Genomic DNA, 27,816 nt, shown 5'->3' with positions numbered 1-27,816 from the left:
TTCCAATAAGTTCTATAGAGTTATGTGAACTGATGTGGGTTGAACAGAACCATATTTGTTTAAGATGGACTTTATTCCTGTACTTTCAAACTTGGATGAATGGAGAAGTTATATTTATTATTAAGATTAATAATAATGTTAAAAAACCACAGATACAATCTGCTTTTTTCTTTCGGGGACGTCTTATATAGGGTGTTGGTAAACAACTTGTCAACACCATTTTTGAAAAGTTAATTTTCTGGGAAAGATGACCAACATCAAGGGAAAAGTTTGGCTTTCTCTTTTCTAGACAGTATAGTTGCTTTTGCTACTTAGAAGTAGTTCATCAGGATCACATTCTTTTTCCCTGCAATTTTTCCCGAAACCTATAATTGAACATGCAGAAAATTTTCAGTCTTCCTAGACAATTTTCAGTGCTGTCTAAAGGCTAGTGTTAGCATGTATGTCTTGTCCACCCTCTGCCAAAGAGTTTCGTATAGGTTAGATCAATTAAATAGACTATCACTATAATATCATTTTATCTGATGTCCAGATATTCAAAACCCTGAATCACCTATTCCAGGCACAAACCCTGACAACTACCCCTTATCTAGTGCTTTATCTTTTCCACCTCCTCCCTCCATAAGTGTAACCACACAGTCTTACTTTCATTTTTTCACAGTTACCACCAGCTCTGTGACAGACCATTTTCCAAAGAAAAACTTCTGCAGGCCAAATCCAACTTCCCCGATTGTTTCAGGCCCAGTACACTAATTCTACTTAGTTTGCCAGTTGTTCTTATTCATTTGGGGCGGAGGTCTCAGTCTCCTTGTACATGCTTCACTAGCTAATTATCTGGAATGACTTCAGACTCCTAAATATTAGTTGTGTCTTTAAAGAGAGATGTTTGCTGAGAGTCTACAGTGTCAGGCATACACAAAGTTTTTTAGTTTTCCCAAGAAATACTCCCTCTGCAACCTTCTCCTCCTGCAATAATAGCATTGTCATATAATTCTGAACAATTTAACATCTAATTTTGCATTACAGATGTGCAACACCTCAGACTTTGGGTTTATATAGACAGTATTAATGTAACCTAACCAGTCCTGCAACTTCTGAACATCTGTTCAACATAACAATGTGTTTTTCCTGACCTTTCTTTCCAGTTCTATATGATGCCACTTAGATTTTTTGTGATTATCAATACCTTTACAGAATTAAGAGCAAAAACCCGGACAGTAGCCAGGCAATAACACATACATTGCAAACTGCACTCTGCTTCAGCCACAGTAACTGGTTTGCATCCCATAACACACAAAATTTGGCATCTCTACTTCCTTTCTCAACCTTCATGCATGTACACCCTGCAAACCCAAACCCTAGCACACTGCATTTCAGTTACAGAAATCCTTACTAAGGCACCTGATTTAGTTTAGGTTGTCCTGGTCCTGCAGTCCACTCTACTAGATGGTAGCCTCCATTGCTTTCAGCTATTTCTGTGGTCACTTTTCCCACCATCAATGAAAAAGTGACCCTCATATACTAACCAGGCCAGTGACTGACTGTCCTTTTTTCAACACTAAATGTAGCCACTAGGACTTTCCTCCATAACACTGTATTTCCCAATCACCAGTAATAAAAATGTCTAGTAGCCATTTATAATAGTCACCAAAACCACCTCACAGTCAAAAAAGAAAAATTCCATTTTAGTGAGAGACTGAATACCATGTTGGTCTACAGCAAATGCAAATGAGTAAGAGATATTTATGTTCTGCTCACGAAGCAGCAGCAAGAGAGATAATATAGTACAACAGAACAGCAAGAATTTACAAAGAACAGGAATAACGATTATGTAGCAAAAGTTTACTCTGAAAGATAGGTGTGCTCGGGCATAGAGTCAAAGTTTTTCCTTGCAGACACATAGACTGGGACACCCTTTGGGTGCATACGCCACGCTTCCTATGGAAAGCAGAAAATGAAAGCAAGGCACAGAGAGAAAGCATCTTACGCTCAAGGCCCATCTCAAGAAGAAGCCAGGATTTAAGAGCTAAGCCTTACGTCTACTACAGAATAATCTCCATACATTTATAAGCAGGTTTAATAAATATTTACGTTTCCTTGTACTTGGTAAAAGCACTCTTCTGATTTGTCTTTGGGTTATCTCTTTCTATACTCTTAGAGTTGAGTAGAAGGCCACTGAAATTATTTCCCTAGACAAAATATAGTGACCTACTGATAGAAACATTAGAGGCATAGGTAGTGTAATTAAGTATTGTCTTTGCTATTTTTGCAAATCCAGAAAAAATGTAAATCAACTGCAAAACCCATCACTGCATTAACATTTGGTATGGGCTTCTGTGGCATAGCAAATGTAAGGAGAAGAATCTTTAAACAGGTATCGTTAGGGAGATAGGGCTTCTATAGGTGTGACTGAACTTGAAAATCTGAAAGGGACTTGATTCCTTATTCTGTGACACTGCTGTGAGCTGGTTCCTCTACTTCCTCAAATTCAGGTTCCTAGATTGTGCCAACTCCCCTGCCAGCTAGTTTCTGTGGATTCAGTACTTATGGTCCTAACAGCACAATAAAGACACTATTATCTTCCTTATCCCTGAGAATCTATAGAAGGAAATGTCTTGTTCTTTATAAGTACTACCTATTTCAGTGCAGTTCTTACAGGATACAGAACATATTTAGCAATATAACCGGTAACCACACAGCTGTTCAGAATAAAGTCTTCACATTTCAGGCTCACAGTTTGCTAACAAGGTGATCCAATCATAGAACCATTCTTTACTGCTCCATTTGCACAGTGACAACCGCGTAATGGAATACAACTTCTCAGATATTTTATCACACAGGCCATTTGGAAAATATACACAATGTATCTCTAATCTTTGACAGCAGACCAATATCAGCAACAGGCATTTAGACTTTTACTTAAAGTTATGTTACTGGAGTATTTTCTTTAAATTGCTTCGAAGATAATGCATGTTTATTAATCAAGTAACAAAAGCTCAGGTGGACTTTAGGTTTAGTATTGCTTAAATTTGGTTTAAGATGTCTTGCCTTATTTAATTATCATGCCTTGTGATTATTTCATGAAAAATTAATGCACTGGATTGAACCTAATATATATTTATAAATCATTGGCACAATAATCCATTCCTAAGATATTCTGTTTGAAGTGTTTCTGCATGTATTTGACCAACAAATTAGCCCTTTCTGCTAGCAGTGCTATTATCCAAGAATATCAAAGCAAAATTTGAGAGACAACACAAAGATATCTGTCTTACTGAATTTTACTATTTGGATACTACTGCATTCAGATCAATTATTTTTAATTGCAGCTGTGTTTTGGGAACACTCATCTTTAATTATGAGCTTGATCAGTTAGATTGACTAGTACTGCATAAACCTAGAACAAAGATTGCCACTACTCACTTCCCTCATCTCCCTTTTCTCAGCTGATCAGTTGCTAATCTTATACAGACAATTAAATAATTTACTTTTCTTCATTTTTGTCCTTGAAAACCTCATTTCAGCTGTGGACAGCTGAGTGTACTTTTTCCATCTACATGAGTAAGGTAAATGCATTTTAGTAGAGACCTGCTTTGTTGCAGCATCTAACCAGATTCCACTTTGCAAATGTAGGCCTGAGTACTGCAAATACATATGCATGAATGATATATATAGTCCCACAGAATGCAGGCAGTGGCATCAGGATTTTAAAGTTATCCACATAATTCTAATGCTGTGAACTTTTATGACTGGCAATTCTAGGATCCTAAATCTAAAAAATAACACTCTGCCCTTGAGGCTTCAAAATTTTCATTACCAAAGCTCTCTACACTTCTGCTACTTGCTCTGCACTTAGCCCCTCTCCACCTCCCACCCCCCGTTGGTGGTACTAAGCAATTTGGTGCCTTGTCCATATCAGGGTCATAAATCTCTACTTTGTTGCTGAGAATGAACCCTACAGTAATTCCAAAATCTGTCATGATGTCTTCTTGTGCTGTTGGGAACCCAGCCACTTCAGTAAGGGATACCAATTACATTAATCAGCAGAGCTCCCAAAATTAGGGTGCTGGAGGACAAATTTTTAGGCTTATTGCATATATAATACCATGCACCTAAACTCTAATAGTGTATATACTACAGTATAGTAACCACTGACTTTTTTAAAGGGCCATTTCTATAGAAATGCCTTTTCCCCCTTATGCACAGCGCACACAATAGCAAGAGCATTCTGAATGTTAAGCAATGTGCTATTCAGCAGGTCTTCATAAAATTAATTAAAAACCAAAAATATTTTCCATTTTTTGTTAAGGAAGCTCAGTTTACTCTATTAGCACTTCTGACCCTCCTGAAAAATTTCTAACCCAGAATAATGTGGGGGTTAGCCCTTTGGTGCATAGAATATCCTGGGACGGGCCTAGAACATGAACTGCAGTTTGTTCCTGCAAATTCTCTGATTCTGCTTTGTTTCTGCAAGCGTCTAGATACTATTCACTGTAGTCTTTCTTCCTTTTCTCTATGCCAAGAAGAAAGAATGATGTAGGAGTTAGAAAAAAAGAAAGAGATCGTCAGGTTATTTGGAACTGTACCAAATAAAGAAATATTTTCAGTTGGAAAACCAAGAATACCTGTCTTTGTTAACACTGCTCACTAAAGAAAATTTAGACAAGTTCGTGTTATCAAATAGGTCAATAAGCTTAAATAACTTATGTTTTCTTGCTTCCCCAATTACAGGACTACTACAAGATTTTAGATTTCCCTAATTCAATGGGCACATTTGACTGGGCCACGTATTTCGCATTTAATAAAGAGCTATAGTTTTAATAGAAACTAAGCTGATTTAATTTAACATACCTAGTGGAAATATGATATACATTACACTATTTTAAATTTCTTTGGTCTAACATAAACTCACATTTCCATTAAGGTCCTCTATATCTTAAGATATATTTACTTTGTAAATATGCTCTTGACTTACAAAACTGAAGTTACAGTATGGAATGTTAAAGCTATATTTGGGTATTTAAAATGTAAACATGATAAAAATTAACTACTACATCAGCCTTTTGCATACAGTGTTATTATTTTTAATAGATTGCACTATAGAATAATTAGTGGGCAGGGTAGATAACAAAAATTAAAAGCACACATTAGAGATGAATGAATCTGATTTAGTGAAATACCTTTTGACACAGCAGTTGTCTCTTGTCAGTTCAATGAGTTTTACTCAGGGAATATCACTTCTGGCTATAATCTACGTGATTCAAATGATAATCTGTTTTACACGCAACTGCTTTTTGTCTGAATTCATGTAAAGTTTGATAAGAGTTATACTTCTGATTTTTCATAGTTCATGGCATTTAAAGTCAATTTTAAGACCATGGTTATAGGATGTCATGCATTCAAGAGGAAAGAAAAATTTTTCCTTGCACAGTTAATATATGCTTGTAATGAGTTAAATTATGTCTGATCTTAATTAAATACTTATTTAAAAGGATATGGTCCCATTTTTAGCATATTTATCCAGTCTCAACAAAATGCCGAAGTAAGCCAACTGCCAGCCTGAGTGCCTGTGACTATCTTGTATAAAGGTACTCCCCAGAAGAAACATAAAGAATCTAGATGCAAAGAGAGGTGTTGAAAAGAGTTTTAAATTTATAAACACTGATTGTTAGCTTATAGGTGCATTCAATATAGATCAGAAAGGATGAAGTGTGTCTCAGATTTGAGGTGAGCATACCAGGGCATTATGGCTGAATAGCATTTATAGTATTCAGAGAGTAATGATGTCACTGAATGTAAGAGGGGAAAGATTTATGCCCACACACCAAAGTGGTTATTTCCTTCACTGGAACTCAAAATTTCAGTATTTATGGGCAGATAGTTACTCTTACAAAGTTCTGAACAATATATTTTGAACAAAAATTTGTTACTGAAAAGTTAAAAGGTATTTCCAGTTATCAGTAGGTTATTTTCAACAGCTCATTAACATTGGACTAAAGCAGAAAGGAAATATTGCAAAGAAGCAGAATTGATAAATGAAAGAAATATAATTTAGATGTAGAAATTACTCCCTTTCCTTCTAGTTCAAGCTATTATATGTGGCTCAAGTGTACCCTTGTCGTTCAAGCTATTACAACAATAGAAGCCATCTAGTTTTAGATGTCAAACTTAAAATCTCACTTTGTCCAAATCTATTAGATTCTGAGAATGTCTTAATGAAACCTGGATGAGAATAGGAATCCAGGAAGACTTTTTTTTCCCCCGTTGTCATAAACAGGTAAAATTTATTCAGAAAAAAATTGGAATATCTATCCAGGGATATACTGGCAAGTTAATATATCACATAGTCAGAGGAAATAGAGCTATTTTCCCCAGTGACACCCCAAGCAAATATTCATCTGAGAGAGGGAAATAGAAGGAAAAAATACTTGCTCTTTACAAAGTCTGGCCCTTGATTAGTATTTCTACTACAGCTGTTGCTGTTTTATTTAATCTTATACACACATGCATCAGGTACAGATAAGTGCAGGAATCTGAATATTAAAACTGAATGCCTTTTAATGCCATAATATGTCACAGTCAACTAGTATGTGAAGAAGGTTACAGCTTTTCCTTGTTTTGTACCAGTTTCAGAGAAAAATACTTTTCAATTCAATTAATAACTCACTCCTGCAGAAATTTTCATTCATTGTTCTTTTTGAAGAATTCATACCTAGCAATTCAAATTGACATTAATCCATAAATATAGCTTTGAGAATCCACCATTTCACCTCAGGTAAAAGGAGAAGGATCTGAGACTGAAGGCCTATGTTATCCTTCATGGGCTGGCGAGGGTAAGATTTTCCCAAGCACCCAAGCAAATTGGTTGTTTAGCTGATTTTGATACTTTTGTTATTTCCGTTAATAGATGACTTGACTATTAAGATTTCACAAAGGATGCATAAGGCTGTTGGGTTGTGGGTTTTTTCTGGTTCAGTATAGTTTAGAATGGCAGATAACACTTTTTGATTAACAGGTACAAGAAGACCTCCTGTATTTTCTCCTTTTTATGACATTTACTTAAGTCATCACCACTTGGTTTGTCCCTGTTTTTCAAATTTTGCAGCTGATGTAGAGTTTATTTGTGCCTTTTTTTTCAGTTGGATACACAATGAATGATCTAATATTTGAATGGCAAGAAAAGGGAGCAGTTCAAGTAGCAGAAGGTCTCACTCTGCCACAGTTTCTGCTGAAAGAAGAAAAGGATCTGTGTTACTGCACCAAGCATTACAATACAGGTAGGAAAGCGTATTAGTGATTAAAACTGGAAAGGCACTTAACATTTATTGTTATTTTAGGGAGGTGGTTTTTTTAAAATATTGTCACTGAACTCACAAGAAGATTAAAATATACAGATGCATTGCACAGCGTAATTCAATCTTAAATAACTGACACAATGACAAAAGAATACATGAAGGCTGATCAAACTTCTATTTCAGTAAGCTCTAAGAAAATACATAGTTGAAATGATTCAAAAGGAATTCAGTCAGGCATTTTATTTTTTACAGTGAGTGCCATGACCACATCTACACTGTGGATATGAAGCACTGCTGAAATCCAAAGGTCCGCATACTGTGCACACTAAACATGGCCTGGCTCAGTCAGGAGAAAGGGACACAGTGTTGACAAGCCAGCTGTCCTTGCCCTAGTTCATACAGTAAGGGGGCAATGCAAACAAGCTGAAAGCATCCTTAATATACGAGGGCCAGGTGTCCAAACCAGATTTGGCCTTTCTGAGTTGAAGCCTCTGTAGAAATGTGATGTTTATTTCATCATCGCTGGGATTATTTGAAAAAGGGGACTTTAACATTAATAATATAGTTATTGTATTTTAATTATAAAAGAATTATGTCAGTAGCTGGACAATTACAGGCACAATAACCCTCAAAATACATGTAGTGAAGGCTGCATGCATAGCTTCCACCTTCTCACGGGGGAAAAAAAAAGCTAAAACTCTCATTTTAATCCATAGTTCTTTTAATTTCTGCTCTCAAATATGGTTCTAGATTAAACATATCTTGAAATATAAGTTTAGAATTCTTTATTTGGATTGTGATGAAATGTCAGAGGGAAGAAAATTCAATAAGTGGCATTCATAAGGAATGCCCTGTTGCAATCAAAATTAAGGAAGAGTGCTTTTCAACACTGAGTTTTATCACAGCTACAAAGGGAGGGAAAGATTCTCTAATAATTTCCATTTAGAATGGAGAGATACTGATAGAAATATTTTGAAGTGTTCCCTAAAATAAATTGGAAATACATAACATGCACTTTTACTGTACAAATACTTATATAAGGCTAATCCTTAAAAACCTTCAAAAATTGAGATATATATTCTATAGCAGGGTAATTTTTTCACTCAGACATCCCTTTGTTAATTATAATAATGAAATTCATATAATTCTTTTTTGCTTTTACCATAATCCTTGTGACAAAGAAGAAAAAATAATTTTCATTATTTTTCTCTGTCTCCTTTGAAGATATATAGGCAACCTCTTCGTCCTTTTTTGGTCTCCTTTGCTTTCTGCCATTTTAACATGTGCCTGTAACTGTACTTCTATAACCTGTATAGTGATATTAACAAATAAGAATTTGTGGTAGAAAGTATTCTCATCTTTCTGGAGTTCACTCGAGCAGGTCCATGTCTGTCTTTTGCTGGGGGCCCCAGAGCTGGACGCAGCCCTCCAGATGGGGTCTCACCAGAGCAGAGCAGAGCAGAGGGGCACAATCACTGCCCTCAACCTGGTGGCCACGCTTCTTTTGATGCGGCCCAGGATATGATTAGCTTGTGGGCTGCAAGCGCACATTGCTGTCCTATATTCAGTTTTTCATCCACCGATACCCTCAAGTCCTTCTACACAGGGCTGCTCTCAATCCACTCATTGCTCAGCCTGTATCCATGTTTGGGATTGCCCTGACTGAGGTGCAGGATTATACACTTGATGTTGTTGAACTTCATGAGGTTCACACTGGCCCACCTGTCTAGACTGTCAAGGTCCCTCTGAATTGGCATCCCTTCCCTCTAGAGTATGAGCCATGCCACTCATCTTGTCATCCACAAACTTGCTGAGGGTGCACTCAATTACACTATCCATGTATCTGACAAAGATGTTAAATAATACTGGTCCAAAGACAGACCCCTGAGGGACCCCACTCATCAATGGAATATGTGAGCATTAATGTGCTTTGTTAAGGCTCCTGCAATGAGATACTGTAGACAGATACCCCTGTGGGATACTCCGAAGGAAAAAAAATTTTTTCAAAACTAGAAAAAAAGTCTGTTTCTCTGGCCTGTGACAGATTAGATTAAAAGGATTCTTAAAAGAATGCTAAGCAACTGCAGCTGATATGCAAAATGTGACCAAAGAAGATTTTTCAACTTAAGTTTAGTTGACAGAAAGCTTTTCTAAGACATCCCGTAAAACAGAAAAAAAAACCCCAAAAGTTTCCCTGTGAAACAAATTAACATGAAGCTTCAGGACAGTATATGGAAACTCATCAGTGCATGTCTCATCAGTGTTTCTTGCCCAATTGGAAATGGATCACTGTAACCACAGCTTGAAACACAAACTGCTTCTAAATATAGGGATGTATCAGTTTCAGCAACAGTTCAGCATAATGGCTCATCAAGTCTTGTGTTCTGAAGAGATGCAACAACATTTCTGATCATTTTCATGTCTTCATGTCCACTGGCATATCCGCAGTGACAAATTTGGGAAGTGAGTAGAATCATAACAACAAGAAAAATCACAACATGTGAACCATTCACATTGCAAGGATGGTCTTGCTTTGCCTCGTCCTCATTCACTTCCTATGTCACATCATTGGTCCCTGGGCTTTTATGCACCACCCAGTTTTAACTTCAGTCACAGGTAATATCAATCACAGCTGCAAAAAGCCCAGTTAATGATAGCATGAATTTATCCATAACAGCATTGGCTAACAGTCACAAAGGAAAATAACCTGAATCTTGGGTTTAATCCCGCACCACGGATAATGCATTACACCCGCACTCAAATGATGCTGCTCAGAACTGTCTTATGGCTAGTTGATTGGTTTTGGCTCAAAGTATTGACGTAGTGGTCCTGGAAACAGTGGAGCTATGGCTGCTACACTCATCACCAGAAATGATGGGTTCTGTATGTGACCATTTCTGATAACTCTGTATGCTTACACCTGCGATCTCAATGAACAGATCCTTAACTCCATATTCCCCATTCAACCTCCTAAGACATTCACCCCAAACACAATCTTTTCTCATGACCCCTCTGGTTACCCCTTAAGGTCAAACTTGTTGCTTAACAACTTGTAGCTTGTGCCCCTTCTAGGTCCTACCTTCAACTGACTTAATGCCTTATATCAGGCCATTTTGCTGCCAACATGATAGTGATGAAAGGAGATGTAGCTTTGATGCCTTACTCTGCCAACAAGAACTCACAGCCCTGCTTGTTTTGACAAACACCTAAACCACTCTTTTTGAGAGTATAGTAGTGATTTTTAAGCTATGGCTTTCTAACCCTTCAGGGCTTTATTATAGACCACTTCTCAGAAAAGGAAGTTTGTACTTTCTCTCCAGGAGGTATTGTATGGGCCTGAAATCTCTGAAGCTGCTCATTCCTTCAGTGAAAAGGGAGAAATTATAAACACTTTGAAAAACAAACAGAGTCTGTGACAGGCTGAGGACATGACCATCCCTAGATACAGAGAACAGCACTGCCTGGACTCCAACAGGGCATTTTTTCTCTGCAGGAGAAAAGACCTCAATTGTCGCCCCCTGCACTTATCAAAATTTCAACATTCCACCTTAAAGATTTATTGAACAAAAATTCATCAGCTGCCCTGGAAGTAGAGACATTATATCTAGATAACCTTGCTGTTTATGTCTCTATAAGATTCTCCTCAGTTTGTACTTATTCCCGCTCTGCCCCTGCTAACACAATACAGCAGCAGACATCACAAGACTTCTGTTCAGCTGAATATCTGTCCTCGTGACTTCTGTCTAACTCTATATCTTCCAGGCTCTGAGGCCTTTTCCTGCAGAACTGCTACCTACCAAGTCCATCCCCAGCCTGTACCAGGGCATGGGGTTATCCTATTCTCATTAAAGAACTGTGTATTTGTCTTTGTTGACTGTCATCATGTTGCCATGGGTCTGTTCCTCCAGCCTACAGAGGTCCCTCTGAATGGCAGCTTGGTCCTTCATTCTGAGAGGGATGGGAATTGCAAGTGCAAATTCATCCGGCTGAAAAAAAATTAATTGCTCTTTTCCACATTTTTTTCAACTTTCTGTTCCTGCAGTCATTATCAATCTCACACAAATGTTAAGTTTACCACCTGCACCAGTATTTGTTTCCAAAGTCAATTCCTTCCTGACCAAGAACTTATGTAGCAAATGGCAGGTGACTGCACCAGCATTGATATCCCCCAATATTGCACTGACACCTGCAGACTGTGACTTGAAGGAAAAACGGAGTGGTAGTACATTCCTACAGTTGTTTTGTGAACCTTAGCTTTAGCTACATAGACACCAGCCACATATATGAGAACTCATCTAGTTCTACATGCCAGACAATCGAAAATCGTCATTTCTAGTCAGGTTGCTTGACCATAGATACAGCCTGAATGTCTTACAATGAGGAAAAGGCAAATACTTTTATAAGCCGTTTTTCTCTGCAAAATGTACTCAAAGTGTAATTTATATTTAAGTGCAAATTGCAAAAAGTATCTGAAGACTGCATTTACCAAGAGATTCTTTATTACCCTGTCTCCTTCTTAGAAATGTATTAAAATCATTTCAGCTACCTTTGCTTATATGTAAGCAATTTTATAGACACAGTCTCTTGAAATAACCAGCTTTGTACATGCACATAATGTATGGAGTGTCTTGTTTATTTAAGAAATTTTGTAATGGGAAGGCAAAAGGACAGAAAATATTTAACAATATTTCAGTAATAAGTAAAGCAGAATGCCCCTCAAATGATGATGTAACATTCTGGGAGGATTAAAAAGGAAGCCTTTTTACTGAACAAGGTAATCTCAGCTACACTGCTGAGTGGTGATTCTGATAATGACTCAAACAGGAGAGAAAGTAAAAGGAGCAACACACTGTACTTGGTTGCCAGCGAGGCTAATTGTGGTCTTATTTTAGGAGATGCAGAGCAAAAAGAAAGCACATAACAAAAAGCAGAAGGAAAGTGCTGGTGGTCTGTGTCATCCGTCCTATAGCAATACATTTTCATTTCATTCTGAGACTATGTCTTGTTTTCAGCCAAACCGTTATTTCCGGTAGAACTTAAAATTGTCCTCAAAATAATTCCTTCAACATTAATAACTTTTAAAATAAAAAGCTTGGGTTTCTGGGGGTTTTCTTCCATTAACACAGCTTGTCTGAGGACACCTGAAGCCAATACCCTCACTCCCACTAAAGACAATAGCAACCTTTGCCAGTGTCATTCCATCCTATGTATTAGATAATCTAAAACATTAAGGCTCACGTATGCAGGGCACTTAACAAAAGCCTTGATTAATTACACGATGAATGATTTGGTTTCAGGACAATACTGACCAAAACTTCATCTGTCCGGGACTCTAACACACACACACACAAAGGACTAGCTTTCCAATACGTGGCATACTGAAGGGTCCCAACTCAGGATGCGTGCCAGAACCAGCCTTATGAAAAGGGCTGGAAAAACACAGCAAAGGGGAAGACTATGATGGCCTGCAGTTAGATCATATCAGGTTGCAGCTGAACAGCAATCTAAAAGCCTCTCACAAATTATTATCAGTGCACAATGTCTTGCAATAGATATTTGTTTTGAGTAAATATAGGTCCTTTTCTCCTCCATACAAAGGCACAGAGAGTGGGCAAGAGTATTCAAAGCATTGTAATGACAACTATTTAGTGAGAACCTAGGAATCCATTAGAAAACAGTGAAACTCATGAAGTGCAGTAGGCACATTACATCATCCCATACAAACTCTGATTATTCAGTCAAACAGCACCTTGAGAATTGCAGTTACCCAACCACCATTTGTTCTGACCCTCCCTTTAGAACTACCAGCACATTACACTAGAAATATAATTTAATTTGTACTGTTTCTCCTTTGAAGCTAGAAGTAGAACCCCAGCTAGATCTTGCAGGGTGTGCATGGGTTTTTCCCCAAGTTTTTTTTTCCTAAATAAACATTGTCTAGACATTCTACTTTATCCATAAAAAGCGCTTTCGTGTTCCCTGTCTATGAAACCGCTCTGCAGGGCAACTTATGTGCAGAGACTACAGTACAAAAACTGTACATCCAGAATCTCACACTAGCATTGGGTAACTAAGATTTTATCTAGCTAATCTAGATAAGACACAATTTTATCTAGATATCTCAGTAAAACTAACCTTTTATCAATCTACTTTAGTTAACATCTTCAGGGACACTTATGAGATAGGAAACATTAACTAGGCAATTGGTGTGACTATATTTACCACAGTAATCTGTACTGCACTTTCTGTTCCTTTCTCTTGTCTCCCTGTTTCTTGCGTCCACCTGTTGTTTCATCTTAGAAGAAGAGTCTTTCACCATCTTCACTTTTATCTCTATAGAGAAAAATGTGTCAGGTGGCTTTTGCAATATGTTATCCTTTTCACATAGAATGAGGAACTGTGATTTTTACAAGTCTGAAAAGGGTAAACAAATGGTTCAGAAGAGCACCTAGAAATAAATACTCTACCTAACGCAATTTTCAAGATTAGATTGATCTTGAATGCTTAGGATCTTTATGAGGAGTAGAGGAATTGAGTTGCTTAAGAAAGGGATTTCTAGAAGACAGACAAATGGGAGAAGCTTTATATTGTATTAAGGGATCTAAATCAAAGTCAGCCATTTAGACTGAGCATATCCTAGCCAATGAAGAAGTCTTATTCTCCCTTTTTCCTTTCCTGCTGTCTCTCAGTACTTAATCTCAAGTTAAACCTGTCTCTTTAGCTGTTTTTCAAAGGGGAAAATGCAGTGCTAGAGGACAGGAGCATCACTGTAGTTCAGTTGTCCCAGAACTCTGAACAAGTATCCTTAGCTAGCAATATTCTGGCCCTTGGGCTGGCTGTTTGTTGGACATCAGTCACAGGTAAGAACAGAATTGTTTAGTCTACATCCATATTGACGGATGTGTTGGAATCAGAATACAAAATATCCGCGTCCCAGATCTGAGACTTATACTCTGCAAGGCTCCATAAAGATTTATTCAGATTTGCTTAACTTAGTTTAGTTTAACTTTGCTAAGCTTTGAACCATTCTCTATTCAGCACATACAAAATTCTTATTTTAGATAAATAGTTTAATGCCATTTCATTAAGCTGTATAGTCTTTAGGGCACAGTCCTATCTACATCCATAAAATATTTCGCAGTAGATCAGATATTAGCATTTTCAGTGTTTTTTCCTACACAGAAAGCCAGACTATGCCTTACTAGCATCTATAGTAGTGTCAAGAACAAGCACCTTCAGTAGATATCCCTCCATTCTGTACGGATTAGCAGTTGAATCTCTACACATTCAGTTCCTTTTTTTGTTTATAGTTATTAAATTTATATTTTATTGTTTTATTATGTTATTAAATTTTAATTTTATTGTGATTTAATTATTATTATTAGTCTTATCTTAATTATTTCTCAGGCACAGTAGCTCCTTGGCTCAGTTTCCTAAGATGATTCTCCATTATGAAAACTTTCTATGTAGCTTCAGAAACAGCTACTCAGCCTTCCTGGGAATTGCAAACATGACCATGACATTGTAAGGGTACGCTAAGAAGAGCTTCCCCCAACGGATATCTTAAGGGATTCTAAAAGGGGACAAATATATTTAAGTTCTACCAACTACTGCCTCTGGAACAGTTTGAGGCAGATGAAACAGAAAACAAGGACCTCTTATGGCCTGAAAGCTACTACTTATTACTTGATTTCCCTTGTACACCCCGCAGTGCCTTTTAATCACATAGTCATACTGCTGCCTGCATAACCCACTGCTTAAACAGCACCTGCCATGGTCTGAGAAGGCTGTGCAGTGTGAAGCTGTGCTAAGGGAGAAAATTGCTCTTCCCGTGATACTCACAGTTGGCCACAACAGTAACAACCTAAAAACGACAATGTGACCCAGACACCGACTCACAAGAAAAGCCACTTATACTATCCGGGGGAAAGAAAAATCATATAGACTGACTGGAATATACATTTTTCCACTGTAACATTGGTTTCAGTGTGGAGATTGCATCAAAATCATGCCAGGCCAGCAGATATGACATTGTTATCAAAGAACATGTGTAAGAGAGAAAAATGCACTGCCATCCATGGAGGGATGTGTAGACGTGGCACTTCAGGGCATGGTTTAGGAAGCATGATAGCATTGGGTTAACAGTTGGACTTGATGATCCTAAGGGTCTTTTCAACCTTAATGATTCTATGATTCTATATATACGAGTATGTTCACTTTATTTGCATAGGAACAGTATTCAGCAAAGCAGCACTTTTGGTGCCTTCATCACACTTGAATCCCTGGTTACACTACTTTTAAAAGCACAAAGAACATTACCCCTGTTTCAGGAAACAATGCTTATCCTTTAGGAAGCCCTCAATAGCTGTTCTTTCTTTTGCATTACAAAAAAATCTGTCCATTGTATGGATTGTGTGCATGTCTACATTTAGCTCTGGTCTGAAACTAGCATCATGCCTTAATTTGTTACTCAGCCTCAGCAAAACCACAGTACCACAAAGGTTTCATACACTCCTTCTAGCCACTCTCCATGACATTTACAGTGCACATCAGAATGAACGACAGCTTACCTTTTATATACTGCAAACGAATTATTAGAGCAATGTTCTTAGTTGCTTGTCTACCTCTTTCCCCAGCTGAGATGACTTCATGGGTATGCCTCTTCTGATCTATTCAAGCATCCAGCCAAATAGATCAAACCACAGCTAACCTGGCTTTGAATTCAAAACTGAATACAGGAAGAGAAATGGGGCCAATAGCTGAATGCTGGCTTCAGCTGAGAAACAACAGCACATCCTCTGCTGGCTGCCTTCTAGCTGAAGCTCACATCTGCTAGTGCAAATGTGGGTTTTTTTGGATTCTGCTTCATTAGCCAAGTCTGTGCAGGTGGTTCTGATCTCAGCCAGGAAGGGCAAAAACTGTCATCAACGCTTCTACAATTAGACCAACAACTGCTGCAACTGCAGTGCTGAAAATTACTTCCAACTGCTGCATTTCTCCTCCACTGTCTTCCACTGGTGAGAAAGCCAATAGTCATCACTGGAGTAACAGAAAGAAGTCTCCCTAGGGAGCTGCCACATATTAAGTTAATTTTTCAGTGCTACAATGGAAAAGAGCAGACGAGGAACACAGTGGTCTTGACTGGGAAGCAATGGACATACTACTGGCATGCCCATAAACTCACTGGGCCTAAGACAAAGGCAGAAGTCCAAGTCACACCTCTGTGGAGTTAAGCAGATAGTTTTCCACTCTGAGACACACTTCATATTTTTGTAGTATTTTTTGTTGTTGTTCTTGTTTTGTTTTGTTGTTTTGTTTTTTACCTTGGCCAATGATGTTTACAAAAATACAAAACCAAGCAAAAAAATCATTCAGTATTATCCCTCCAACTCATTACTCAGTCTTAGTTCTGGCCTCTTCATAATCCCGTCTCTTTTCTGTCCTTTTCTGTGGTTACAATATATTCCATTTGCACTCCTTTAATTCAGAATCTCTTTAATTTTGTTAAGGTTCTGTTGTCCACAGCTATTCCTTTCTTTCTCCTTAGTTCAGACAAACCTGGCACACTTGCAGCTACGTAAAAATAATCCACATCAGAGCTGTTACATTATTTATTGCTCCTTTTCTAGGACTGCAGTATTTTTGTGCTGAGATCTCTGTAATAGTTCAAGGCCACTTGAGTACTCAGGAAAGAGACTCAGATCTCTTATCCCACCTTTCTCTGGAGAAAAAAACAATGTACAAATGTACAAGCAATAGTCAATATTTATTGAGACCCTAATTATGCATATGCTACCCATTCTGATGCTCCTTAGTTTTTCTTCCTAATGGGTTTTGAAAAAAGAATATAGGACCCTATAAGAAGAAAATGTTGCATGCTGAACTGTATTTCTTGCTGATGTGATGCCAAATAAAATGGCTTTGCAAGAGACCTAGATTTGGTTGATGCTTTTCTATCACTCCTTACCAACATGATTTACTGTGGCATACAAGAGAGAGAGCACTGCCATTCAAGGCTGCTAAATTAATAGAACAAATGTCACAAAAAAGAAATCTTCAGGGTAAGGACCAGCTTGAAGTAAGAATATGATTCTGACAAAGGCCAGTCAGAGAAGAACTTCTAGTTATGCAGGTTGCGCTGAACTGCTAAGTAAAAGAATGTATCATGTAGATATCCTTTTGAAGAGAAACGTGGGGGGAAATTGTGGCCTTTTATGCAGTAAACACCAAAATTCCCATTCACTTTGTTAAACCAGGACTTAATTCCTTGATTGAAGCAGAAATCCGTTTTGAAGCTGGGGCAGCAGATGGTTGAGCCAGGATTTGGGACACAGATTTCAGGAGTGTAGATAGGATTCAGGAAATGCCGGCAATTAGGAACGCAACAGAAAACTGAGCCAGCAGATATAAAACTCCTGCGATATGTCATGTCATTTCACAATCAAGCATCATAACTACCATCTTTCTAAATATGTTTTTTTAGTTCCACAGTATAATAAAAATTTCATACAATCACATACAATGACATCATAGAAAGAGCTAATGGCCTGTTAAGAGAACTATAATGAAGTTCAGAAGGTATTTCCAAGCACTTAACATGCCTAGAATAAAAACATTACAGTTTGACTTTATTGGAAACTCAGTTTTGTGTGCCTAACACTAGTGTCACAGTATAATACATAATATATTAAATTAGTATAGGATAACCTCATAAATAAGTCCATTACATAAATTCTGCTAATATGATAAATATTAAAGCACTATTAAAGTGCAATGATTTGGTATGAAATGACATTTTGGTAAATAAAAATGGATTAGCAAAATGTCTATCAAAAGCTACTGGAAAACGTAACCAAAAAACTCCATACCACTTAAGAAATAAATAACTACATAGCTTTCAATGTTAAATTTAGAATTAGGCAATGGTTTCATTCAAATAAAGAAGGAGTCTCTATATTTCTTGCTGTGAGAAACTGTTTCACGTATACACTGTTTATAGTAACAGCATGGCCTTCAGCACCATTCATATGTGACTAATATTAGCACTGAGCAGAATTAGAAACCTAATGAGATGAGGTCAAGATCTGTGAAATTAATCTTCAGTTTACAGAGTAAAAAACACAGTCTCAATGAAAGGAAAAAATAGTATGAGCAAACAATGGATTTTTTTATTCTGGTTTTGTTAAGTTACTGGAAGTTGCTTGATGTTCAGTATTTGGGAAAATTAGGCCATTTAATCACCTTCCTGAAGTTGCCTGATCTCAAGTCCTCAATTTGTCTTTGAAACTCAGCCATTGTACTTTGACCTGGAACAGTTTGAATGGGGATAAAGGGAGAGATTTAGCAGAATCTCCTATTGATAACCCACATTGATCTTACTATATTTTTGCCAAATTCATTGGATTAAAAAAAATAAATTTAAGCTTAAAACTGAATTTAAAAAAAGATTTTATACAATGGTAGAGCAAGACTTTTCTTTGCATAAAGCACTATTTCCAAACACTAGATGCGATAACAAGTGTGATCACACAGAGGAACTTTCCTGTGTTATAATGAATTGTGTTTTGGTCATCTGTTTTTATAAGGAAATAAGAGTTCTAGTGCTTATAGAAATCTTAAGTTTTCAGTTTTCCTGTCTGCTTTCTTTCCAGTAGATACTCCTGTTATAATGGGAACTGTACATATTAAAAACCACTGAAGAGAAATCAAAACATTTATCCTCCATTAGACAACCAATATATTTGACGGGGTGTAAATTCTCTAGAGGGTGCACTAGATTTTGACAGAAAAGAAGGTTCTGTTTCTACTGAATATTTCTTCTTTGTTATAAAAAGGAAAGTTTACATGTATTGAAGTCCGATTTCACCTTGAGAGGCAGATGGGTTACTATCTCATCCAGATGTACATACCGAGCCTTTTGATCGTCATTCTCTCTTGGGTGTCATTTTGGATCAATATGGATGCAGCTCCAGCCAGAGTGGCTTTAGGCATAACAACTGTACTGACCATGACAACACAAAGCTCAGGTTCACGAGCATCTCTTCCAAAGGTAGGCAGAATTTCCTTTATACCACATTAGTCATGTTATGTGACAAATAAACACCTTCAGTCAACCTTATAATATGTGTTTTAATTATTAGCATTTAAGCATCTTCTAAAGGATATAAATAACTTTGAAATAATTAGGGGTTTTTTGAGCCATCAATCAAATATATTTTATTTCTCTCCTGTCTCAACTATTTAACCAGCCACATATCTACTAAATTCCATAAGTCTCAGCAAGTAATGAAAGCAATTTTATTTGGTACTACATAAATGTTGCTTGTTAACAACTGACTAGCTTGTCCTGTTCCAGGTCCCAGTATCTGATGACATGTTAGCAAATATGACTGAATTTCTGAAGGTCATAGATTCCAATCTGTTCTCAACAACATTCCTTTCCCAAAACCTGCTTACATTATGAATTAGCTCACTAGTTACAAACATATTTACATTAAAATGTAGAAAAATTTGAAGCTAAATAGCTCCAAACTGTTGTGTAAAGAACAGTACACCACACGATGTAAATAGCTTAAAGAATATTTCTATGATTAACTAAGTTTTCTGACTTGTCATTGCTTTAAAGATTTTGTTTTGCATTTTAAGTGTTATTCCTTGGCCATCTTCATGTGCCATTGCATTTAATAGGAATAAGATGTATACAATATAAAAATACAAAGTCCACTTTTGTATTAGTTTTAATATGGTATTTTTAGGTTGCCTAATTAAATTTTCTTCTGGGTAAAATAGATACCCTTAACAGAGGTGAGCGTGCTCTGTGTCTCAAGTTTATGGATATAACTGCATCTGAATGTAGCATCAACAGATAAGGAAATGGAATGCTATAAAAACTCAGAAAAGCAAGAATGTAAGAAGTTACCAGAGACCTACAGATGCTTTTGTCCCATTTCTGAGGCCTGAAGATAGCTATGTTGGCTTATCTGACAAAGGTCTTGAAAAATCTGCACACAGAGAGGGAACAGGCCCTACTTTCCTAGTTCGGATTATGTCCTGCAGCTTGGCAATAAAGGATTGCAATGAGTTCTTCTACTCTGTAACTGATTTTTCAGTACTTCCATTTCATCAAAATTACAGGACTAATGTGAAACTGTATCTTTGATTTACCATGCCTGTAATAGCAGAAAATGAACATATCAGAGTTCTCCATTTATCTGCCGCCTTCTGCTAAATTTCTATTCCATGAACTTTAAATCAGATTCATTATAATACAGGAATTCCCACTGTTCCCACTGTAAGCTATCCTCTGGTTCCTTAGTATCATTCACAGATCTCAGTGGGGCAAATGGGCAAAGAACATATGCTTCTTGTGGATTATTTGGTTTGTGATAAAATACACAGTCCACTGTGAAGAACTGTTAATCACATAAACAGTGAACACATTTGTAAAAATATTATTTAACCCTTATAGACTGAATTGTTGTCCCCATTATTATCTAGCTTCATGTTAAGTTTTGTTTGATAAAAGTGATGTTGGGATGTGGAGATATTAATGCACTTCCACCTGACATAAAATACTAAACTTCACATCTGTGTTTTTAACATATTCAGTCTTCTGATCTATTCTCTCCATAGGTGTCATATGTCAAAGCGATTGACATCTGGATGGCTGTGTGTCTTCTCTTTGTATTTTCTGCACTTTTGGAGTACGCAGCTGTAAACTTTGTGTCAAGGCAGCATAAAGAACTTCTGCGATTCCGCCGCAAGAGGAAGAAGAACAAGGTAAAAATAACAGTACTCACAACTGTGAAAGAGAGTCTAAGACTGATTTATGCCAGGATACAGGGTTAATTCGGTAAATATACTGCAGCTTCAAGTGGCAACATAAATAAAATGGCAGCACAAAATGAAAGTCACTATAGGCAGAGGGTCACTACAAGGACTATGCGCTGCATAAATCTAACTTGAATTCTCAAAAGAGGGATTAAGAGGGATTTAAATGAGACTTGGGCCATGTGGGAGCCATCTGCACAAGCATGAATTTCACTCTGTTAGAGGAGTCAGATTATACTTCAGTGGATGAATGTTACTGGCACATGCAGTACTACATTGAGATTCAACAAATAATGTTTCTTAATTGCATTCCAGTATTCAGTTCAAAGCTTTAACAGCCGTGTTTCATGTAATTATTTTTTATACAAAAAATACTTGTTCAATTAATATTATTGATAGAACAACAAACATTATACTTTAAAAAGCTGAGAAGTTCTTTTTTTCCTTCTGTCATGTTAATTTTGTGTAAATTGTTCATACAACCAGTAAGAAACTTTAATAAAGTGATGATTATTAATATTTATTTTATAGCTGAAGCTATCTAGACTACCCACAAAATAAGTCACTACCAATGTGCGAAATCAAACAGCTAAGGCTACAGGTTTGAATTCTGAAGTCCACAGTTAAAGCAGGCAATAAGCAAAATTTCTTACAACGATATGCAACTCCTACTTCTGATCTTTCAAAGAGTTCAACAAGTAAATATTTCTCCAACCTACTCGTTAAATGAGTACCCACCACTGATGTCATGTGGAGCCTTTCCACTGGCTTTCAGTCACTACCTAGAATATTACTGTGGATGAAAGTCTGACCGTAGCAACACAACTCATTTCAGCTGTCTTTCATTCTTGAAAGGTTACCTCAATTTACTCCTTAGCTCACAAGAAGACATTTTGCAGATTGTTTCCTTTTTACTTAGAAGATACTGAAAATCTGTAATACTGTAAAGCCTACCTAAGCAGTCCCTGCTAGCAAGACTCAATGTTAAAAGTCGGATGAAAATGACATTTTCATACATTTGCCTGTTCCTGTGTGTCAAGTCCTAGACTCTTGCAGGTGCAGAGAGAAACTCATATGCTGTAGCCTAGAGGATGATTCAGACTGCATGCACCTGCATTCAACATCAGACCCTGTTAAAAATGTGCTTTTTTCTTTTCACCCACATTAGCAGAAAAAAATGCTTTCTGAGACACACAGGAGGAAAGCAGCATTTTTGTGGCAGGGTGTTTGTTTTTTTAAATATGGCAGTTCTCTGAAAGCTGCTTAAAGATTTTGACTGAGGGGGATGGGATGGGCAGGGACGGATTACCAGACAGGGTAGTGTTGTGAGCCACAACAAATGCGTCATGTATCAAGTACAAACAGCTGTGTTGAGTGATATATTATGTGACTATACTTTCAGTCCTTTCTTTTTTTCACCATGTATTATAGAGCCTCCTGCACCTCAGGCAAATTCACCATATTCAACTTTAGTGATGTCTTTTTACTTCCTTAAATACAGGTCAATTATTATAACCACAGGGTTAGAAACTGGCAAGCAATATTACCTTCCTTCCTCAGAATCATACCAAATCTCTTTCCAGCCCCATCTTAGCAAGACTTCAAGCTTACCAAAGACATTTCTTCAGCAATCACAATTAATCAAATTTCGGTTTAGAGGAATGTGAGGAAGGATTCACAATATACAAAACACTTCTTAGAGAAGACCACTTAATGAAAAAGTATGCATATGACTAGTCTTATTGACTTAGGTGTTTTGCTGGATCAGTGCTTGACATTACGGCATTTTTGAATTCACACTTGAAAGTTCTTATTCTAATTTTACACTTCATTAGACAGCCTTCTAGCTGCAGTAGGCTGTCTGCTAGGTTCTTATAAAATTAGAAGATTAGAATTAGAAACTGCAGGGTCTAGAGTAGAGTATCGGGTACTCCCCTTAGATTCTGAAGGATGAAGGTATGCATTTCAATGCTTTTCTTTATAACATACCCAGGTGAGGTTATTAACTATATGCGGGTGTAGATGGCTTTCCCTTGCACCCTGTAACTGTATGTTTCATCATGAGACAGGTTTCTCAGACTAAATTTACCAAAAAATGCTTTGTTCCCATGCAGGTTTTGACTTTGACAGATAGACATTTTTCTGAAAAGATTAATTTAACTGAATGTTTCTTGACTGACTCCAATTCTGTGTAGAGCTAGAGCTCCTGGTCAAAGTTAACTTTGAGAATACACCTTCTCCAGCTCTAGAGACAGCTCAGCTAATTGCTTATCTTTTTCTCAATGTCTTATTAAACCATCCCCTGCCCAACAAGTATACTAGAGCTTCAAATGTTACAGCATGGAGATTTTATCTCTTCAAAAAATTTGGATCACATCCTAAACACTATGGTATACAAATAATAGATGATGTCTTATGCCTAGCCTTCCTTACCACAAATGTTATTATTTATTCACCACAATTTCTGACATGGTAAGCAGGCCCTAGGTTCATAAGTCAAATTAACTGTGTATCCTTCCCCTTTTGTCTTTTTCAAAGTCAGTTACTATAGTTCATGATTATAAAGTTTTGTATGTGTTCGTTACCCCTTTGGACTGGGTCAAACAGCTACTGGCTCTCAGGAATTAGATTGTATTGACTTTCAAAGCTACCACATATAAAGAAATGTCCATTTGACCACAAAGTCAAAAGACAGGTAAAGAGGTTAAGTTAAAAGGCTGTGTTTAAAAAAGCTTCAGGGGCATCCTTGAACATTAAATCCTCTTTCTCTTCAAAGTGAAAACTGCTGTTCTATTCAGTATTTATGGCCAAATGGATTAAAGAAATAGAGCAGTTAGGATAGTTTATTAGACTTTTTCATCCTATATTCTTAGCATCTTGGGACATTTTACTAGAACTAGGTTTTTCTACCAGGTGAATTCCAACTGATGAATACAGAATTTTATGGCACTGGCATTTTATCTTCGAGGGTACAGCAAAATTCCTAGTGATTCATCTGTGTTGCAAAAGTCCAAAAATAAATGGCTTCTGAAATGTTTTATTTCAGGTATATGTTGACAGAAGAGAATACGTATGAATGACAGCTAATTGCAATAGGGCAGCTGAAGAATTTCCAAAGTCTATTTTCTTTGTAATTAAAAAGGCATGCTTGTTATGAGAAATATTTACTTTTACCAAGTAACCCTAGATATGGTCAGACGATTTAATTTCAGTGCTGGAATCCCCCTGGGAGGTCAGTGAATCCATTTTCCTGACCTAAGTCAGGATCAGTTATACCTAATTCATCCCAGTCATAAAAATTCTACAACCTCCCCTGAAATCTATTCCAATGGTTTAGAGAGTTTTTTACTCATGCCTTTTTTGGCTTCTCATGGCTTGTCTAGAAGGGGCACAGAGAACAGACTAGTTCATTCCTTTATGTAACCATTTGCATATTTCCATTCAGTCTTCCTTTCTTTAAGTATTCCCAGTTGGTACAGTCTCTTTTTAGCTCATTCTCCTTCCCTGGAAATTCTCCTAATAAATCCATATAATTCCTCAAAACTGTGTTTGCAACATGAAACCTAACCAGTAACAGTTGAGAGCAGCCGAAGGATCACATCATGCAAGTTGTACACTTTTTTTATCCAAGGCAGTTTGCTATTTGCCTTTTTAACAACAGCATGGTATTGACCCATATCAAGATTGACCTTTCATAACTCACAGGTCTTTTTCCAGAGCTACTGCAGAGCCATTCACTTTCCATCTGATGTTTGTGAAGTTGATTATTCCTGGCTAAGTGTAGTACCTTGTATCTGCACCTACCAACTCTCCGCCTGTATTTTTCAGACTCTCTGTCCAAATCATTTAATTCAATTTTAACTCTAAGCATATCCTCAAACAAATTAGCAGTTTTTCCCAGGTTGAAGTCTTTTGTAAATTTAATCAAAACTATGGGTTATTACCTTTCAATGCCAATTAAAAACAGGAGAACAGGAATCTCTCTCTTGAAAAAGCATATGATTAAACTTGGATAAAACCCCTGCAGTAAACAAGTGTAGCAAACAACATAAAATCTGCTGAGATTTATGGAAAATTTTACAGTTATACAAAATTAAATTATATACAGAGCTGTATCAAGATATTTTGGCATTCAAAGCTCATCTATCCTTACCATTTACCTTACGCTTTTTCCACCTATGGTTACCACCTCTGTCTTACACCATCCAGTACATTTGCATCCTCCCTCCCTAGACAACAGTGACAACAGCATCAAAGGCAATTCTTAGGTATAACTGCACCCTCTGGCTACTGTTTTTATGGTTGTAAGTATGGACTTCATTCAATGATTCTAAATAAGTGAAAGGCAAATTTCTTTTCAGAGGCCCAGTCCAATTCGTACAGAAGTAAAAAAAATTTTGAAGTGCTTGGGAATATTTTATAAATACATTTATAAATAAGAACTGTTATTGCAACATAATAAGCAATCTATTCATTGATGATTTCCAATAGGCGTCACAATAGGTATGGGAGATTTTTCAAAAACAGTCTAATTTCTTTATGATTACACAAATGGCATAATGAATGCCGAGAACAGGGGAATTTTGGTTCCCAGTTTGACACTTCATTGGGTACTCAGCCCATAGTGCTTTGTCTTTATCAGAGAAAGAAGTCTGGCCAATGAATACAACTATTTCAGAAATATTATATTACTGATGCAATGGAAACATTCCTTCAGAATGAATGAATATTACTTCTTCATTTACAGCTACCTTCCTTTCGGTCTTGAAAGACCAATGGAAAAAAATGACAGAATTAGAGGTCATACAGCGATACTGAAACATACCTATGATCAGTGCTTTTTCTTAGTTGCATTTACACTGTACAGGGAAAAACATTAACTGTGCACATATACTGAATAACACTTTGATTTTAGATTAGCTTTTAATATATTTAGCTTTCAGAAATAGTCAATCTTTTAATTCTATTTTCAAAAATCTAAAGATCACCGTATCTTTAGTGAGGAAAATAGACATGCAAACTTGTTTTTAATGGTAATCGCACCTCTTTTCTTTTGTTTTCTTTTTGGTCAACCCATCCGTTTTGATGAAAGTATTTTGAGGGAGTTCTTGATGGAAATGAAATCAGTGAATCATTGCAGCATAGCAATGGCTTGAGATGCACAGGACCTATAGACGGGACTTTACCTCAAATCTACAGTCCAAATTTAAGGGTAAACTATGAAGAAGATGTCCCATTTGTCATAATGTGATATCCAGTCATTAACAGAGGCCCTGTCCTTTTGTCTGAAATAATGTCTTCCCATGTGAACTCCATATAACTTCATTGCTACCTGTATGTGATGACGTGAAATGTTGATAAAGGTACCTGTCTTGTTAATTTCTTATCCATTTTGATCTGTTTAAATCTGGATTAAAACATAGTATTAAAATTTCACTTTCTGCAACTTCAAAGGAACAGTGACATCCGTTCAAGGAGAAATCAGTTGCTATCAAATCAGCATTTAAAACCAAGCTGTTTGTAGTGCAAAAGAATTTAATAATATTTTTCTTCTCAAAAATGAACAGTAAAAAATATGGTGTTCAAATAACAAGAGCCAAGGCTCCAAATAAGTCTTCAAGCTGTTACCACAATCTGCAGTCAAAAGGTTATAGAGATATTTGCAGCCCTTATCATATAACTCCTCAAGAGAAATGTGTTGTTAAATATATAGACAGAAAACAGCATAGTCACAGGGCCACAGAATCTGACAGATTTCTAATACCTTATAGCTAAATATTTTGTAGAACAACACTGATACAAAAGTAAACTAATTGAAATTACTTCATTCGGGCCTTCAAAGAACTCTAACTTTCTAAATAAAAATTGTTATTGAAATTTATTTCCATTCTTTAATTACAGTAATTTTAATAGAGATTACAAAATATTTATATGTAGCTGTATGTAGAATATTGTTAATTCCAAAGCTGAACGTGTGAAAAGCACGTTCCTACTGAACCTTTATTAAAGTTCATTCATAATAAAATTTTTAAAACTTTATCAAAAATCAATACGAAATCATTCATGTTCTTTTCTTTAGTGATGATGCACTAAACAAATACACAAAAGACCAAAAAAAAAGCTTCCTTATCACATTTTTTAATAATTTTCAACAAAAATGCAGGACTTTTCCAGGAAGATTCACTGTCCAGATTCTCAGCTGGGACAAACAGGGCACTTCCATTGGGTGATTTCAACAGCTGTAGACTTGGACATGTATATTATAAGAAATATTTCTAGTCAAAAAGAGGGACAGTAGCCAAGTCAATTGATAAAAACAAGTGGGGTGTCAATGACATTTTATAAAATTGTCTTCAAAAAAGCACTCAAAAGTTAATATCAATAATAACAGTAACTGCACCTTTCATGCTGTGCACAAGCACCCTCAGATATGAACCCAAGGGGAGGCTGAATTAATGATTTTTGTGAATTATGAACCTGCTGGAAAACTTGCAGAACAACGTTTTTGGATATTCCAGGTGGTACCCCAGAAAAAAATATACAGTGGTACCTGGCATGTTACAATGTCCAGAAGGTGCCTTTTCCTGCCTATCCATTTTCCCTAGCACCTTGGTCTGACTTGGCAAGCTCCCGCCACCCTGTCTGCCCTCACAGAGGCACCACCCAACAGACACTGGGCAAAAAATGCCAG

General features: G+C 36.8%; 2 protein-coding genes across 3 annotated transcripts in view; both read left to right on the top strand.

The window, feature by feature from the left end:
- HPGD (15-hydroxyprostaglandin dehydrogenase) overlaps window positions 1-27,816 on the top strand; it is a 191,530-nt gene that overhangs the window by 59,474 nt on the left and 104,240 nt on the right. The window lies entirely within an intron of this gene.
- Window positions 1-27,816, top strand: part of GLRA3 (glycine receptor alpha 3) — a 95,721-nt gene that overhangs the window by 59,058 nt on the left and 8,847 nt on the right. Inside the window, exons 6-9 of one of the 2 annotated variants that reach the window (XM_075091161.1) lie at window positions 7,140-7,277; window positions 19,130-19,344; window positions 20,928-21,074; window positions 26,218-26,337. In XM_075091161.1, coding sequence (XP_074947262.1) covers window positions 7,140-7,277; window positions 19,130-19,344; window positions 20,928-21,074; window positions 26,218-26,337 — 620 coding nt within the window. The remainder of the gene's footprint in view (window positions 1-7,139; window positions 7,278-19,129; window positions 19,345-20,927; window positions 21,075-26,217; window positions 26,338-27,816) is intronic. The other variant, XM_075091160.1, reaches the window with a different exon arrangement.

This window comes from Phalacrocorax aristotelis, chromosome 4 (genome assembly GCF_949628215.1).
Source record: "Phalacrocorax aristotelis chromosome 4, bGulAri2.1, whole genome shotgun sequence".
Classification (NCBI taxonomy): Eukaryota; Metazoa; Chordata; class Aves; order Suliformes; family Phalacrocoracidae; genus Phalacrocorax; species Phalacrocorax aristotelis.
Note: the sequence above shows the minus strand (reverse complement) of the source record. Positions and strands in the feature narration are given on the sequence as shown.